This window comes from Nannospalax galili, unplaced genomic scaffold (assembly GCF_000622305.1).
Source record: "Nannospalax galili isolate Female #2095 unplaced genomic scaffold, S.galili_v1.0 scaffold2937, whole genome shotgun sequence".
Taxonomy (NCBI): domain Eukaryota; kingdom Metazoa; phylum Chordata; class Mammalia; order Rodentia; family Spalacidae; genus Nannospalax; species Nannospalax galili.
In genome coordinates, this window is record NW_008339366.1 from 90,371 (window position 1) to 109,306 (window position 18,936).

An 18,936-nucleotide genomic window follows, 5' to 3' on the forward strand; every position below is an offset into this window, starting at 1 on the left:
TTATTTTATGTATATGAGCGTATTGCTTGCAGGTATGTAAGTGCACCCATGTCATGCAGTGTCAATGGAGGTCAGAAGAGGATGTTGGATTCCCCTAGAACTGGAGTCACAGACGGTTACTATCTGCCATGTGGATGTTGGGAATCAAACCTGGGTCCTCTGCAGCAGCAGTCAGTGCTCTTAACTGCTGAACAATCTCTCCAGGCCCATATTACATTTATTTAAGGGGATTTGGGGTGTTACTAGGAATTCTGAAGAGACCTACAAGAGTCTCCTCATGTTACCAGGAAAAATCAGGGACCCTTCTTGAGGTTCTTAGACTCAAATGGAAGATCAAAAACGATTTTAGTAGCATTTAAAGGAAAACCTCGGGATTGGCAAGATTGAAATGTCCACAGCAGCTTGGAGAAAGGGATAGAGAAGTGGAAGACAGAAAGCCTTGCTGTTTCCAAACAGTCACAGGTGGAAGGAGGCAAATGCATCAGAGAATAAGAACCAACAGGCCCCGAGTACCAGAGAATGCAGACTTCAGCTCTAGCTGGCATTCAGAAGAAAGGCAGAAATTGTGTCTTTCAGAATTGGGTCTCAGAGAGATCCACTGACCTAACAGAACCTCATGGTGACTCCATAGCAACGGTATAGACAGCAGGGATTACAGGAAGGAAAAGTGCGTTATCTCACTGAAGGGAATATGATTCCTCCTATCTCTTTAGCATGGCTTAACGTGGTACACCTTCCTGAGGGGGGTCTGCCTTCTACTTACTGTTTCCTTAGCCATGTGATTGACCTGCCCATCTGGGATGTTAGGACTCCACCCGGGCCAAAGATGCCACTCTCTTGACGAGAAGGAAATAGTTTTCCCTTAATGGGCCTTTATTGCTATGTAATGGGAGACACCACAGAGCAAGATTGAAGGTCAGAAGAAAAGTTGGAGTTGCTTCTCACCTTCTACCATCTGGGTCCCAGGAATTAAACCCAAGTTGTCAGACTGAGCAATCTCACTACTCCAATGAAATGTTAGTAGTATATCAAGACCAGGATGACAACAAATAAAATATGCTGTTTTATGCCACATGCTTCACTGTTTTTAATGACTCTAAAAAAACCCTTGAAGGCTCCCTGAAATTTTTCTTACATTGTTTCAGATGTAATGCATCTAATGATGGTCATGAAACTTCTAAGCCAGGCTGCTCCTCTGCCTGTGCTGCCCCTGTGATACGGTCTTAAAACCCAGGAGGACCTTGCTCACCAACCAGAAAACACCTGCTGTGAGTGATGACTGGTACAGTTTTCAGTTGATTGCTGAACACTATTTAATCATTATTTTTCATTTTCTGTAATTGCATATATTTCAAGTATTTCTTACTTTAGAAGTAAAAGTAACATCATGTTCTATTGTGATTAATTCCTATGTTAAGTCCTAATGGTTTCACTCCTCTATATGCTGTTGTTGCTGGTTCTCGTGTTTAGTACCAGGCATTTCCTTCTGCTTGGCCAGTAATTTTTTTTCTGGGCTTACAAGGAATAACTGACACTTGTGTTCTTTACTTGCCGAATTCACTCTGAGATACCACCTGTCTTGACCACTTTAAGACCAAACTCAAGATTCAAGATTCCCTAGACCTCTGTGGCTGCAATCTGTGCACATCTTGCTTCCTCACACTTTCCTATTATCCTAAGGATGTATGTGATGTCCTTCAATCACATTTCTCCAATGGACATGCCCTAGTTGTTTGACGTTTATCGCTCTTAACCCAAAAGACCATTAAATCTAAAATACAGGTTGGCAATTTTCTTCTAAATTTTCAAATTCTCATGTTGATAAAGAAGATTAGAACTTTGGGTCTGTCTTCATGGAGTTCCTAGACACTCACAAAATTCTTATTCTGTAAGCCCTAAATTGATGTTGAAGACACACTTAACATTTTATTATTTGTTCAAGTTGTGGTCAGCATGGGATTGATTAAAATGACCATTGCTGTCATTGTTATAACCAAAAATCAAAGGTGAACTCCATGTGCATGGGGTATTGGATTCACACACCTAGCTGTACACAGCACCCTTTTCAACATGAATGCCCGCACTTACTACAGTATTTGCTAGGATATTAGGTTTCCAATGAAGACTCCACTGACCATTCCATACCCTTGGCATATCAGCCCCCCACACTCAGCTCTGTGATTTTCTTTTGTTTTTGCTCAACAGTACTCAACCTGTATTTGAAGTCTCTGACACTTAACTTTTTAGTTTATTGTTGGGATTCTATGGCAGAAGATAAATTCCATCTCTGTGTCATTTTCAACCCTGCTAGTATAGAAAAAGTCATAAAATATAATTTTGAAATGTATGAAAATATAGAATTTGTTTCTGAACTTCTAAACTCAAGAAAGAGAAAGGAAATAGATGTTATAGTCATCAGCATATGGAGGATAGTTGAATCTCCCCTGAAGATAGATTCATGGGAGAAACAGCCAGGTCTGCTCCAGCATGCAGACCAAGATGTGGGTCTGAGCTTACAAAATCCTAATGTTTTCTTCCTCACAGCCTCACCATCGAATGTATAAGCTTGACTCTCTTCTGGAAAACTGTGCTTTTTTGTTTTGGTCCTTTGAAACAGAAATCTCTCATTCCAGAAGAGGCACTTCTTCAGGGCTGGCAGAGGAATCCTCAGATTAAAGAGAGATGTACCACATGTTCTTCTCTAAACACTCCATAATTTGGACCAGGACCAGAGGCCAGCATCACAGATTACAAGTTTGTAGGTCTACAAGGCCTATCCTTCATAGATAACCTTTCTATAAGAATTTTCTCAGCAACTTTACTCTGTGACTGTTCCTTATCATTTTTTCTCACAATGTACTGTAAGAATCATATTTATCAGGTTTGTCTCAGGATAAGCTGGTGTTGAAACAACTGGTCGTATTCTGCTTTCTCTTACTGTTACTTTCTGTTACCAATAAAGAAAAAAATCAATAAAGAAAGAATATTTTCATAACAAAGTTTAAGGGCCTTCATTCTTTTAGGGATTTATTTGGTTGCTGTGGGTCTGTGGTGGGAAATTATGTTTGAGTTACATGTGGAGCAAAACCACTCAACTCAAGGTAAATAAGGAAAAAGAAGTGGAATGCCCTGAGTCTCACTGTCTCTTTTGATGACATGCAGCTAACTAACTAAAGATTCCCACTAGGGTCAATCCCTCAAAGTTCCCAGCATTTTCTAAGAGTACCACATAGGGAACAAGCTTTTTGCAAATCACAGAAAAGTTTGGGAATATTTAAAATGCAGTTAATGAGAATCATTGTGAAAACGGAAAGATATGAATACAGCTTCAAAAGTATTTTAAGTTTATATTTAATTTTATTCAATTTATTGTCTTAATTAAAAGTTTTTGATTCTATTAAAAATTGCCTACTAGGATCCTCTTACTTAGGACATAATCTGAAACTTAAACCCCATCCTTATTGGAAAGGTCATTACTGGTGATAATATACCAACAGAATTTTTCAACCACAGATGCATTACTTTAAATATTATACCTATAACATAGCATTACTAAATTAAGCTCTGAAATATAACATGATACATTAAGAAAATATTTTCCTTCCAAGCTGTGTCTTCAGAGCTCCCTTAATCTCATTATTCCTCAGACTGTAGATAATGGGATTCAACATAGGGACTACCACCATGTAGAACACAGACACCACCTTGTTCTGGTCAGTGGAGTAGCTGGATTTTGGCATCACATAAATGAATATGGTAGTCCCATAGAATAGAGTGACTGCAGTGAGATGGGAGGTGCATGTGGAGAAGGCCTTCTGGCGGCCCTCAGTGGAGCGCATCTTCAGGATGGTGATGAGGATATAGGTGTAAGAGACGGCAATGACAAACACTGTCACCATAATGGCGATGCCAACAGACATGGTATCAAAAACTATAGAGACACTGTTATCAGAACAGGAGAGTTCAACTAAAGGAGTAAAATCACAGAAAAAATGATTGATTCTATTTGGTCCACAGAACACAAAAGAAAAGAAAGAAAAAGTATAGAAAGAAGCATTAAGAAATCCACCTATGTAAGCTACTATAAGCAGCTGGTCACACACTTGTGTGGACATTTTGGTTGAATAAAGAAGTGGGCTACAGATTGCCACAAAGCGATCATAAGCCATGACAGCCAGAAGGATGCACTCAACTGTCCCAAAGAAAACAGCCGAGCCAAGTTGGATGGCACATCCTAAGTAAGAGATGGTGTTTCTCTTCACCAGGAAGTTAACAAGCATATTGGGTGTGACAGAAGATGAATAGCCTATGTCAGTTGAAGCCAAGTGGCTCAGGAAAAAGTACATGGGGTGATAGAGCCGAGGAGAGACTCTGATTAGCAGGATTGTGCTGAGGTTTCCAGACAGGGTCACCAGATAGATGCACAGGATGATGATGAAGAGGATGACTCGAAGGACTGGGTCATCTGTTAAGCCAAGTAAAATGAACTCTGTCACTGCAGTGAGGTTCCCATCATCCATGAAATCCATGGCATAATGTAGTTTATGCCAAAGCCAAGCTGTGATAGAAAGATTACATTAAATAATTTATAAATTAGAGAGTGTATTTTCATTAATACATCTTGAATATCATTGTAATAATGATTTTTCAAGTGTCAGTATATATTTACTTGCATTAATGATTGTGTCTCTAATTTTGAAGCTATTTGAAGAAACACTTGAAAATTTGATGCATAGAAAATTCTTTTATCCTTATATATTATATTGTTCCCCAAAATGCACCTTAAGTGTCTTTAAAGCCAATAATAAAAGCAGAAGACTGGTGAACATAATAAAAATATTTGCTGAATATATTAACAAAAAGTATATACATAGGATTTTCCAAGAAGTAGTTACATAGAAGCTAATATTTATTATGTACTTCTTAAATAACAAGCATACATCTAAGAATTATTTAGGTACCCACATATGGGTTGGCAAGAGATAGTCTATTTCTAGGAAATAATGCTTTTTCATAAAATATCATTTTTATTATTTTATTGATGATTTTAAAAGAGGCCATGTAAATTATGCATAACTACACAGCAAGTGGTAAAGTGGGAACAGTGAACTCCAAATGTGTAATTATCCATTTTTTAACAATAATGTAGAAAAGAAGTTAAATAAAAAACATCTGAGAATCCAATACGCATATGATGAGTCAATAGCTTATTTTTAAAGGCTTCTGAGATCTAATTGAAAAGAGTTACTTAGGTTGTTACATCTTTCATGGTAACAAATAGTTTGAAATATAAATGAAATAATTTTGGGAAATAGCATAATTGATACCAAGCATATAATTTATTAGATTTATTCAAAAGAATACAACTATTCCTTCTGTAGCAGTGATTTCCAAATGGGGTTTTTAAATATAATATGTAGGCACATAGATTATACCAACCTCTAAATCTTGTCTTGCTTCTAAACTAGTCTTATGCATAAACTTTCGACAAAGATTTTTTTACAAATTTACATTTTTAAATTTCAATTTTAATCTTTAAATATGAAAAAAAAAAAGCTCCAAATCACTCAAAGCTAACATTTTGTCAGAGGACCAAATTTGGATAATGTTGAAAGACCATATCTGTTGGTGTCTTCTTTAGATAAACAGGGATCATAGAAACAGATTATAACAGTTTTTTTCCCAGTAAACTGATGGTGGAAACAGGGCTAGTCACTGAAATGCTCACTAGCTCACTACTTGGTTACTATGACTGAGTACAGATAAGAAAATCTTCTAAAATGATAAGTGAATACCAGTAAGAATCATTAAAGAAAGCCAAAGTCTTACCACCAGAAATGAAAATTTATTCATCTTTCATGAAAAAAAAAATCAAGATCACTGTGGATATATAGCCAACTTTTATAATCTCCTTTGGGGATAAATCTCTGAAGGTTTTTAAAACACAGATGTGAATTCTAAATTGTCACAAAGCATTATTTTCTGTAGTGGATACTGAACAATGCAATTCGTAACATGTAATGCAATGCAAAAATAGCTAAGCTTTCAAGATTCTGTCAGTTCTCAGGTTGTCAATTTATGCTTTTGTGCATCTAGGTTTTCATGTGTAGTTCTGTAAGATTTGTTTAATGTTTGTTTTCTAGAGTATAATATAATAAAATGTTTCATGGAAAATTAGTTACAAGTGTGCTTTGATATTTATGCTTAATAAATGATGCTAATCTTAAAATATGTTAACTCTAGATTTAACATTCAGTGTATTTATTGATAAGTATTTTGATTGTCACCAGAAACATATTCCATTAAGTACCTTGGGAGACTGAGGTGGAACTTTATGCGAAGTTTAACTTTATACAAATAAAAACATTGTCACCAGTGCATTATCTATCATGAATGTTTTGAAAGATGCATAAAGAAAGGTAATTTTTAAAAAGGCTTAGATGACTTGCAGACTAGAAAAAGTGTCACCTCTTGAATAGTGTCCTCAGGGTGGGTAGATCATGGCAGAAACACTATCTTCAACCCAAAGACTCAGTTACTCTAGTTCTCTTGATAATCCTAATTTCAGCATTCCTTCTAACCCATCTTAAATGAAGAATGTTTACAACCAACCACTACAAAAATTAGGCCCATTATTCCTTCAGATCTGCATTTGTGCCAACAATTGTGGTAGCATTTTAGACATATTTAATTCTCACAGCAATCTAGGAAGTAGGTACTTCTACTCTTCTCATTGTTCACATAAGAGAATTAAGACTGAAGCGTTCAAACAGTTTGTGTGGCACCATCATGACCCCCATCTGTCAGTGTCCCATCTCCACTAGTCTCCAACATAAATGCTCCACTCCGTGCTAAGGCACCTTCTTGACCATAGCTATGCCCTATTGGAGTCCAGACTGAATGTAGCCTCTGAAAACTAAAAGACAGTTGGTACAGGGTGTGGGAACAGGCAGGTACCACTCAGCTGCACCAAGGTATGAGTTTGAAAACAGGTCAACAGGCCTCTGGTTGCCTAGAGAGGAGGTCAGCATGTTCCTGTTGGCTCCTGCTAACAGCAGATTTATACTACTGTGTTTTACGCTTGGCTTGCTTTTGCAGAATAGTAATTGTTAGAGGGGCTTTCAACCTCTAAGCTCTGGAAATGCTTGGAAACTTACACTTTTCACCCTCATGTGGTTTTGCTGTATAAAAGCTTTTCCTAAAGATGAATCGGGGCTGCACTTAGGACCCAAATGCCTAGTGTAGTTGCCAGCAGGCTAATAAAGGCTTTCTTTTTGGCAATTTTCTGTGTCTGAATGGTCAAGACATTGGTGCTGGGGAAGTACCCCACAACACCTTCTCTAAATCCAATGGCCCCCTGAGAAGCCCATCACATTTTGCTAAACCAACATGCAAGCAACTCTCAGATATTCAAATTGTTAAGATTCCTGATGGCAACTCCACATAATGGAAGCTGGATTTCAGGGCATAGTTGTTATTCCCTTAACTAGGCCATGGAAAATTCTAGAACAGGCTCTCTGAGCTTCTCACATGTCTCTGTCAAATTTGGTTGTTATTGTCCCAACATTTACCCAGAGTATACAATCAAGAAGATGGACTTTAGGGAGAAGATGGAAATATCTTAGTTGCAAGAATGTATAAAAGGAATTTAAAATGGTGAATACCTGACTCAAAATAAAAATATATTTCTTCTATTTTGAAAATGCATAAATATCACTAAAATAAACATACAACTTCCTGTGGTCCCCTTAAAGAAGCAGATGTGAGACAGAGCACAATGATTACATAAAGGTAGAGTGAGAAAAGTAAACACAAGTTCTTGGAATCATTACATTTTTTATAACACAAGGTCTTGGAATCATATTTTTTATAACAGTACTTTACTAATGGAGGTAAAGTTTGAAATTTTGTGGGAAAATATACCACTGAGAACATTCATTTTAAAACCAATGCAAAGATGTATGTGTAAATGTCAATAGAAATGTTAGTATGTTGACACAAAAACATAAACTCTCACTTCCAAGGGGATAAGAGTTTATCCTGGAGCCAAATATGAGTGACCATCGCCCTAGAACACAGATTCAGGTTACCCCAAATTCCATGGTCCAACATGGTAACAGTTCCATGAAGTTTTTATGGTAACAGAACAAAGAAAATTCATAAATCAAGACACTTTTCAAACACACTGGTGGATACATTCAGCAGGCAGGTCACAGCAAAGGGGGGGAATTCTACTACAGGTCTCAGATGCTATCCGATGACATTCTTAGCTTTTTGGTTGGTGGGACCTGGTGGCTTATATATAAATACCTTTCAAAAAGTTTTTTTTAATCTGTTAGTCATGGAATGTTAGGTCAGAAACAGAGTTGGGCAAAGAAATGGCTATTTAAGTTCTACAGATAGCCTGTGATAAATGGCAATTGGGCTCTGGACCTGCAATGTTCCAGACTCTCCACATTCTCCAGAACTCTAATAGGTTAATCAGCCTTGCAAAAGAATGCAAGGTTTTCCTGGGAACCTTTGTTCACAAGTATCATATTCAAAAATTCAAATAATCTTTAAGAAAGCAGAAAACCTGATAAAGAGAAACAACATCTTCTTTTTTTAATATTTTATTTATTATTTTTATTTTTACGTGTATGTGTGTATTGCCTGCAGGCAGGTAAGTGCACCCGTGTCATGTAATACCTACGAAGGTGAGAAGAAGCTGTCAGATCCCCTGGGACTGGAGGTACAGACAGTTGTTAGCTGCCATGTGGGTGCTGGGATTCGAACCCAAGTCTTCTGTAAGAACAACCAGTGTTCTTAACTGCTGAGCCATCTCTCCAGCCCTAGCAACATCCTTCTTAATGGGAAAATATTATATGATTCCCATTAATGTTTGGGAAAGAGATAAGGCACTCCACCTGCATTGCCTTCATTTAACATTATAGTGGAACCTAGGTATTCAAATAAAAATAATTAAAAATAATTTTAAAAACAAAGATGAAAAAAGTCAAACTCCCTATTTATAAGTGACTTTTCCAGCAATAAATTCCAATAAATATTCAAAACACTTTAACTTGGCAAGATGGCATGATAATACCTTACATATATGAAAGCAATTTTAGTTTTTAACTAATCATTTTTAGCATAGGAAAGTGTTGCAACATGTTTAGGAACAAATCATGTGCATCAATGTAAAACCACATTATTAAAAATTTTAAGGGGAATTTAAATAAGACTTGAATAAATGGAAGGAGGTAAACCTTGGTCATGGACTGGAAAACCCACTACCACTGAGGTGCCAATTCTCCACAAATTGATCTGTTCATTCCATGCACTGTGAATTTGAATTAGCATGTCCTTTTTGTGTAAATTAACAAGATGATTCTGTATAGATGTACAAACAAATCAGAACTGGTGATAACAAATTTGTAAAACAGCAAAATTAGACAATTTTACTCTGTATGATTTTTAAAACATTTTATTTATTACTTTTATTTTATGTGCATGAGTTTTGCCTGCATGTATATAAGTGTACCATGTGCATGCAATGCCCACAGAAGCCAGAAGAGAGTGCCAGATCCCCTGCAACAGGAGTTACAGATGGTTATTAGCTGCCATGTGGGTGCTGGGAATTGAACCCCAGTCCTCTGGAAGAACTGAAGTTTTCTTAATCACTGAGCCATCTCCTCAGCCCCCTATATTGCATAATTTTAAGACTTACCAAACTCTAAAGTAATTAGGACAGTACTATATTGGAAAAATGGAACAGAAATAACAGTTCAAAAATAGATCCACATGTGTATTAGAAATATCCATATATGCACCAACTTGTTGGCTTTGGACAAATCTTAAAGATAATTCAATCATGTTAGAGCAGGAAACAGCCCTGTAAGATTAACTGGTCAAGACTATGAAATCTCTAGTCTCTTGGAAGACCCATGTTTCCAGTTTCACTGGTCAATCACCTAGTCATAGGACCACCCCTACCTAGGAAGATAGGTTCACATTAAGTCATGCTAAATAGATGGATGGAATACCTAGTGTGTTAATAAGACAGTGAACTTTTCCTGCCTGGAATCCCACCTCCTAATGCACTGCTCCTGGACCCAGCCACGGACATGTAGCTCTCTATATGTCTACCAGCTTTTCTGAATTCCTCAGAAAGGCGTAATCTCTCTTTTTCTTCTTCATATTCCTTTTCTAAACATGATTTATTTCACACTTTGGGATGCCCTAGCATCTTGCATGTCTTTACTTTTTCTCTAAATCTTCCTTCTCCGCACCATGTGGCTGCCAGGTTGTCACATGTTTTCCCTCCATGCAGGCTCTAAACCTTCATGGCTTCATGGCTTTTCTTTCTCCTTTCTTCTCCTCCTCAAGGCAGCTTCTAAGATTACCGGCCCAGCTGCCCTGAGGATTTTTCTTTAAAATTTTAAGAAAGGGCTCAGTGTGGTGGCACTCGCTTTTAATCTCAGCACTCAGGAGGCAGAGCAGAGTCAGGCAGATAGAACTCTGTGAGTTCAATGCCAGCCTGGTCTACCTAGTGAGTTCCAGGACAGCTGGGGCTACAGGAAGACCCTGTCTCAAAAAGACCAAAATAAATAAATAAACTTCTAATAAAATTGTCTTAAAGCTTCCATTTGGGTCCATTCTTAAATCATTTTATGAATGAGACTAAGAACCCTCAACGAGATAAGAGTTTTCAGTGTGTTATGTGAAAGACTTCATAGCCATAAGGAAGAAGTCAAGACAAATTTGTAATGCCTACCAATTGCAAAGATCAGCTAAAATGTCTCATAGACATTTGAAGAGATGGGGGAGATGACTTAGAGGTTAAAGTGCTTGCTGCAGAAGAGTTAAGGACCAGAGTTTGAATCCCCAGAACCATATAAATGATATGTGAGCAAGATGGTCTGTGTAAATTTCAGCCAACAAAGGCTGAGACAAAGGATCCCCAGAGCAAACTGATGAGCTAGACTGGCCATGCTGAGAAGCACTGAGTTTGACTGAGAGACTCTGTCTCGTTGAATAAGGTAGGAGAGCAAAAGAGGGTGATTTCAAACATCAGCCTTGGGCCTTCAAATGTGTGCCCATGCACATACATGAAATGAAATATGGGAAAGATTGTAAGATACTTAGAAAATCTTTGTATCATATGGACAGCAAAACAATATTTTTTTAGATAGGGCCCAAAAGTACAGTGAACAAGGAAAATAAGAATGGAAAAATGTGGATCCTTATATTTACAGACAAGTATATCATTCACCATTCATCAAAGAAGCTCCTTTTTCCAACAGACGGAAACTATTACAGAGTTCCACAACTGGTCACTCACAGATAAGTGTCTGTGATATCTCCAACCCTAAGTGACACATCTACAATGAAACCGCTACACCTAAAGCTCACAGAACATAGTGGAACAGAGGATAGAGAGAATGCTAATGCATCTCTCAGCTTTCATCAGTAAATCTTCCTCATGTAACAGAGTACCATGCACACAGGCCACAACTGACCAAAGTGTAGAGAAGAAGACACTTCAGAGAGTGTATCCTGGGGTAGGACTCATATATTAAATTTTATCCACCCATAGCTCAGGGACCATTGTGGAAGAGGTGGCAGAAAGATTGTACAAGCCAGGGTTGGTGTGTGACCATAAGAAAACAGAGTCTTCCAGGCCTCTGGGAACTTGCTCACATGATCTTATTGCAATGCTGCTAGCATGCACAATACTCATGCAATCTAAACCAGATAAAAACACAGCATAGAACGGGGAAAACGGTCAGGAGGCCCAAACCTTAGCCAAAGAACTATGAGCAGCTGATTACTACTGGGTGAGGGAGAGTTGATTTTCTTTAACGGAATGATGCCAGATAGGCTGACTAGACTCCAGCGGATGAAATTGCACTAAGGGACACCTGGCTATAAAAACTTGAAAGGTCTTAACATATATGACAAGATGAATAAAATCAGTGGGGGAGGTTGTATAGACAGGTGAATGAAGGAGAGGGAATAAAGATAAGTAAGACGTTTTACTGAAATGCACATAAATATATTAAAAATATGCAAGAAAAAGATTGACTCAGCTTTGTCAAAATTTATAACATTTGTACTCCAAATAAACAAAATTTTAAAGCCAGGAAATTTTAAATGAAAAGTATTTTCAATGCATGTGCAAGGATAAGGGAGTCTTCAAGACTCCATGAAAGAGAAAAGTCCCAATGACACATGAAAATCTTTTCCAAAGATGAAAAGTGGAGAATAGATTTAGAAGTCAACAAAAACTTAATAGAATAACTTAAAGCCACAGAGATACTTAAAACCATGCAGCAAAAAGTAGGAAACACCCTGCAGCTCCAGTCTTAGCTCCTCATCAGGGGTGGGGCAAAGAACCAAATCCACATATACAAGGTAAGACAGGCTTTGAGCTGAGAAAAGACTGGCAGCCCTACACACAGGACAAGACCACAGTTCTCTCAAGTCTTAAATCAACTGAGAAGTTTACTGGGACAGTGGCTCTTCCTGTATGGTGGACCAGTTTTGGGGGAAAAATAATCCACATTGTCACTCTCCGTATCTCTGAGTGCAATAGCCAGTATCTATCTTCAGAGGTGTCTATTGTTTAAGACTGAAATCTTCTGCAGATCCCAAGGCAAGAAAGAACCACAAACCAGGGAGCCTGAGATTCCTGACAACAGTGTCTGGGTGAGAAATGCCTGCAAAAGGCAGTCATGAAGAGGTCAGATGTGGACACGGTGAGAAGTTCAGTCAGTGGGAGACTCATTCTGTGAAGCAGTCAGTGATTTGTGGTAACTCATTCTGCGGCAAGAAGAAAACACCTTCACAAGTAGGTAGCAATGAAGATATATACTCCCAAGTCCTTGGCCAGCAGCCCACTGTTCATCCTCCTGACCTGTCGTTCTGTGTTTTAGTGACAGTGAGAATGAAGTTTAGAGAACATAGAACTGTTGCCCACATTCCAAGTAACACCATTTGGGGTCCTTGTATTCTGCCTATGATCCAGTAGGAATCCTAATCTGTGCACCCATTCACGATTCTATACTGGCATAGGATTCAAGATCTCTCATTATCTGTATGGCCTCTGTCACCCAAATTCCCTCTAGGCCTCCTGCATTATCAAGCAAACCATATAACATATCTTTATGTGAGTTTATTATGGTTTATGCCCTCAGGTAGGGAGGGGGTAAACAGGGAACTTACAAAGACAAGCACTCTTGCACCAGGGCTCAGACCCCGCCATCAGATGCTCCCATGGCCCCACCCATAGTCTCCATTAACTTTCTGCCCACGCATCTTGGGCCAGCAGTCTTGTCCCAGATCAGTAGATGCCCCCTCTCGAGTCCACAAGGATGAGGTGCCAGGGCCACCTCTCTCTCCACACCCACCACCATATGAGTTCCTCCCTGCTCATGGCTTCAGTTCCAAGTTGGCCCCCAGCCGCACCTCAGTGGTCCATGCTCTGGGGCAGGCCCAGTCCCTTGGAGGAACTAGCCAATTGGTAGACAGCCTCCTATAGGATTAAGGCTAATCAAATCTTCTGACTTTTCCAAGGCAAAGTTTATTCATGAATAAACTTTGTTTTTCCCTTCAAATCCTTACAAATGGGCAAGTCAGTTGTTTTATGTCAAACATGGCCTTATAATGAATTTTTGTTTGTTTCATACAGAACATCTTAATCAATCTTAATCACCTTACCCCTTCCCATACTGGCACCCTCCCATAACCTCCCCACTAGAATTCATACATTCTGATATTTGTGTTAAGGCCTATTGTGTCAAGTTAGTGTCCCCAGATTTTGCTCAGTGCAGGTTCATCTGGTGATGTCTAGTCAGTCTATCTAACGTTCTTTGCTTTATGAAGATCAGCTCTCACTCACCCAGGAGTAATCAGCTGCCAGTATTTCTTTAGCTAAGTTCGGGGTCTGCTGTCCATTTCCCCAGTTCTGTACTGGGCTTTGTCTGCTTGAGTTTGCATGGGACGTGTACATGCTGAGACCATTGCTATAGGTTCATATGAGCAAGGTCCCAAGAGCCAGTAGGACTTTATTTCCATATGGTCATGCACCTCCTCTCTGACTCCTACAATCTTTCTGTCCCCTCTTCAGCAATGGTCCCTGAGCCATGGGTGGATGAAATTTAATATAGGAGTCCTGTCCAAGGACAAGCATTCTGCTGACTCTTAATCTCTACACTGATCATTTGTGACCTTTTGTGTTCCTGGCTTTCTGTTGCATGAAGGAGTTTCATTAATGAGAATTGAGAGATTCATTAGTGTCCTTATCCCTTGTTCTATGTTCCCTGAGCCTTAGGTGTAGAGGTTGCATTGTAGATGTGCCACTTAGGCTGAGGCAATTCATAGACAATGTCTGTGTATGACCAGTTGTAGTACTCTGTATTAGTCTCTGTATGGTGCAAAAGAAGCTTCTTTGCTGAGTGGTGACTGGGATATTTTTCTGTAATATAAGGATCCATACTTCTCACATAGTAAAAAAAAAATTACATTTGTCTAGGGATGTCACAGTCTTGGAGTTTTCTCTAAGATATATGACCTCTCCAGCCATGTGTATTTGGCTATGTTTACAGTACCACACATGAGTGTCCCCCCATTGAGTGGGCTTTTAGTCCCACTGTTGCACCAATATCATATGCTGTGCCAGCCACTGATGTGGTTATTTAATCTTGAAGCTGGTGTTGAACCATTGATTGATGCTCTGTCTTAGCACCTTTTATAGTGCTTTCCAAAGCTATGAGAGCTATCCTCCAGGGGAAGTGACTTTCAGATCAGTTCCAGCTCCATTGCTCCAGATCCTGTGCCAAAGTATGTTCTGTCATCAGCTAAAGTAATCACCTTACAAAAAGAAAAAGAGGGCTGGAGAGATGGCTCAGCAGTTCAGACCACTGACTGCTCTTACAGAGGACCCAGATTCAATTCCCAACACCCATGTGGTGGCTATGAATGGTCGTTAACTCCAGTTCCAGGGGAATTCGATGCCCTCTTCTGACCTCTGCATCATTGCACAACACGGGTGCACTCACATACATGCAGGTATATACTCATACACATAAAATTAAAATAATAAATAAAATATTTTTAAAAAGGATTCTTTTTTGGACAGAATTTTGGAGGTTGGAGTGCCTGGTGAGTTGACTCTATTGATGTGGGTCCTGTCCTGTGGTTGCACATCATGGTAGGGATTCATGATAGAGCTAAACCATTCACCTTGTGGTCAATAAGGAAAATAAACAAAGAATGTTCAAAATTCCAGCATCTCCTCCATGGCAGGCTTCCAGCAAACTAAAGATTGCCCATGAGGGTCAGTCTCTAAATGTTCCTATCACATCCCAAGAGCACCACAATAGAGAATAGGCCTTGTTCCAAGGAACCAGGACCTTTGGAGGTAATTATGAGCCAATCTGTAAAAAGGTTAACTTTGAGCAATTTTGAAAAAGCTTATGAATACAATTTGAAAAGAATTTTAGTAGTTTATGATTATATTTATGCCCTTAATTAATCCTGATTTAATTTTATTAAAGATAATGAATTGTGAACATCTGGTTTGTTATAAAATCTGAAATTTGAGCACTTCCATTTATTGAAAATCCTCCCAGATGTTAATAGTATATCTGGAGACTTTTTTCAATCATAAACACAGACACATTTAATATTATGCCTATCAGATATTATTACTATAGGAAGTCCTACAAAACAACAGACATCTCTAAGAAAATATTTTCCTTCCGAGCTGTCTCTTTAGAGCTCCTTTAATCTCATTATTCCTCAGACTGTAGATGAGGGGGTTCAACATAGGGATCACCACCATGTAGAAAACAGACACCACCTTGTTCTGGTCAGTGGAGTAGCTGGACTTGGGCATTACATAAATGAATGTGATGGTCCCATAGAACAGAGTGACTGCAGTGAGGTGGGAGGTGCAGGTGGAGAAGGCCTTGTGCCGCCCCTCAGTGGAGCTCATCTTCAGGATGGTGATGAGGATGTAGATGTAGGAGACAGCTATGACAAATATTGTCACCACAATGATGGAGCCAGCAGTAAATGATGGAACAACTGCAGGGACACTGACATCAGAACAGGACAGTTCTACTAATGGAGCAAAGTCACAGAAGAAATGATTGACTCTGTTTGGTCCACAGAAGAGCAGAGAAAAGAAGGAAAAGGTAAAGGAAGAAGCATTACAAAATCTGCCTATATAAGCTACTACGAACAACTGGTCACACACCTGTGTGGACATTTTGGTTGAATAAAGCAGTGGACTACAGATTGCCACAAAGCGATCATAAGCCATGGCAGCCAAAAGGAAGCACTCAACTGTCCCAAAGAAAACAGCTGAGCCAAGCTGGATGGCGCATCCAACATAAGAGACTGTATTTCTCTCCACCAGAAAGTTGACAAGCATATTGGGTGTGACAGAAGATGAATAACCTATGTCAGCAAAAGCCAGATGGCTCAGAAAAAAGTACATGGGGTGATGGAGCTGAGGGGAGACTCTGATTAGAAAGATTGTGCTGAGGTTTCCCAACACAGTCACCAGGTAGATACACAGGATGATGAAGAAGAGGATGACTTGAAGAACTGGGTCATCTGTTAAGCCAAGTAAAATAAACTCTGTCACTGCAGTGTGGTTCACATTCCCCATGAAAGCCATGGGGATAGTACAGCTCCTGCAAGAACAAAGTTGAGATGGAGATGTCACAGGAATAAATTTATAAATATATAGTTGTAATTTCATTAATATATCTAGAATGCTGTTATAAGTATCAATACTCAAATACCAATACATATTTACTTGCAATGATGATCTGTAATTTTAAAGTTGAGTTTAGCAGAAACATTTGAAAAATTCATAATAGAATGTTTTTCTTATATATTATATTGTTTTCCAAAATGTACCTTTTAAGCCAAATAATAAAAAGAGAAGAGACATGAAAATAACAAAAATAAATGCCAAGTTCATTAGGAAAAAAAGTATATGTATGTATGTGTGTATATATATATATATATGTGTGTGTGTGTGTGTGTGTGTGAGTGTGTACACGTTTGTGTAAAAAAGACATAAGTTCTACATGATGGCATATTGGCATATGCCTTTAATCCCAATACTCAGGAGGCAGAGGCCTGCGGGTCTCTGTGACCACAGCGAGGCCCAGAACAGCTGGGGCTACAGGGAGACCCTCTCTCAAATAAATAATAACAACCAAGAAGAAAAAGAAAGATTTGAATATAAAATATATAGAGACATGCAAATATGTAATTTACAAAATTTTAATTTTTTTATAACTGTTAAATTATTTTTATTGATTTGATTATTTCATACAATCTATTTTGAGCCATATCAGACCCTCGCTCCACGCCTAGCTAGCTGCCCCTACAACTTCATTTCCTTTATTACTTGTCCTTTTTCTTAAGGTGTCAAATCTAATCTGTCTTTCTCAAGCGTGAGTTTATTCCCTGGAGTCTAATCAACCCACAAGGCATCACAACAGTAAGGAAAACTAACTCTCTCTCTCCCAGCATCTGTCAATTGTCAATAGATCCTCAACTAGAACTGGGGCTTCCTGCCCACCACCCTATAGCCAGGAAATGAAAACAACATAGATGTCCATCAACTGATGATTAGATAATGAAAGTACGGTACATTTACACAAGGGACTATTATTCAGCACTTATGAAAAATGAAATTATTAAATTTGCAGGCAAATCAATACAAGTGGCAACAAATCCTAACTGAGGTAACCCAGACCAGAAAGACGCTTTGAGTTTTCTTTCTCATGAGCGAATGCTAGTTATGAATGTTTTGATAAGTGTATTTTAATTGAAAAATATTTAGAGATCTGGAAACTATTAAGGAGTCATGGGAGGTGATACACAGGTGGGGAGATAGAATGCAGTGATTTAAATGGGAAAAATAAATAGGACAGGTTTGATGGGGTGAGACGTGGGAGGATAGGACAGAAAAGGATATACAAGGAGGGAAAACTAATATGGAATCGATATATACATTTTTCATAAAATATTACAATTTCACATATTATTTCCATCATTATTTCATAAATCTGAAAGAGATTACGTAAGCCGCACATGGTTACAGAACAAGCAGTAAAATCAGAATTAGAACCCAAAGATGTCTGACTGCCCATTACTTAACAACTATATAATATCAAATTAATAATGATTATCAGACTCCAATATGCCAGAATTGGGAGGATAACAGGGTTTTAAAGGCTTTTGATAGCTAATGTATAAAAGAGTCACCTACATTGTTATATACTTCATAATATCTATCAATTAAATACCACAGTTTAAGTGAAAGAATGAATAAAATTGTTCATACACTAATCAGACAGGAATTTTAAATCAAAGTTATCAGTGAAATTATCTGCTGTAAATTTATTGAATGTTCTTATGTATTTGAAACAGAAAATGTTGTTTTACCAAATAGTGTCTATGTAATCACTCCAGAACAAAAGTATAATTGGTACTCAGCACATAACTAAAAGTAGATTCATTCAAATGAATCAAATCACTTACCACTATAACCCTGATTTCTCTTTGGAATTTTATATGTACAGCATAAAATAATATTATTTTCAACACACTATGTAGCTGTATGAAATACGCAATGCTTTTTCTACAAGGAAAATTTTCCTACAAAGAGTTTTTTACTTCTTTACATTTTTAAATTTTCAATTTAAGTTTTTAAATACGAACAAATGCCCCAAACCACTCACAGCTAGCATTTTTTGAAGAGTGCCACATTTGGATAATGCTTAAAGACCAGAGGATGTGCTCCCTTGCATGTAGGTAGAAAGGGTCCTGAAAACAGATTATGACCATGTCCTCCCATGAAACCAACAGGGGAAACAGAGCAAGTCAGCCAAAATGGTTCACTAGCTGACTGTGACTACATCTGCC

At 38.3% G+C, this 18,936-nt stretch overlaps 2 protein-coding genes across 2 annotated transcripts; both read right to left on the minus strand.

The window, feature by feature from the left end:
- Window positions 1–3,584: 3,584 nt before the first annotated feature.
- LOC103734808 (olfactory receptor 502-like) lies at window positions 3,585–4,529 on the minus strand. The gene has a single exon (XM_008833878.1). The coding sequence runs from the start codon at window positions 4,527–4,529 to the stop codon at window positions 3,585–3,587; it is 945 nt and encodes a 314-aa protein (XP_008832100.1).
- Window positions 4,530–15,669: 11,140 nt separating this feature from the next.
- Window positions 15,670–16,683, minus strand: LOC103734809 (olfactory receptor 502). Its single transcript, XM_008833879.1, has one exon. The coding sequence runs from the start codon at window positions 16,667–16,669 to the stop codon at window positions 15,725–15,727; it is 945 nt and encodes a 314-aa protein (XP_008832101.1). The 5' UTR covers window positions 16,670–16,683; the 3' UTR covers window positions 15,670–15,724.
- Window positions 16,684–18,936: the final 2,253 nt, after the last annotated feature.

Coding starts and splice junctions, on each gene's coding strand:
- LOC103734808 (XM_008833878.1), bottom strand. CDS start 4,529: ATGGATTTCATGGATGATGGGAACCTCACTGCAGTGACAGAGTTCATT.
- LOC103734809 (XM_008833879.1), bottom strand. CDS start 16,669: ATGGCTTTCATGGGGAATGTGAACCACACTGCAGTGACAGAGTTTATT.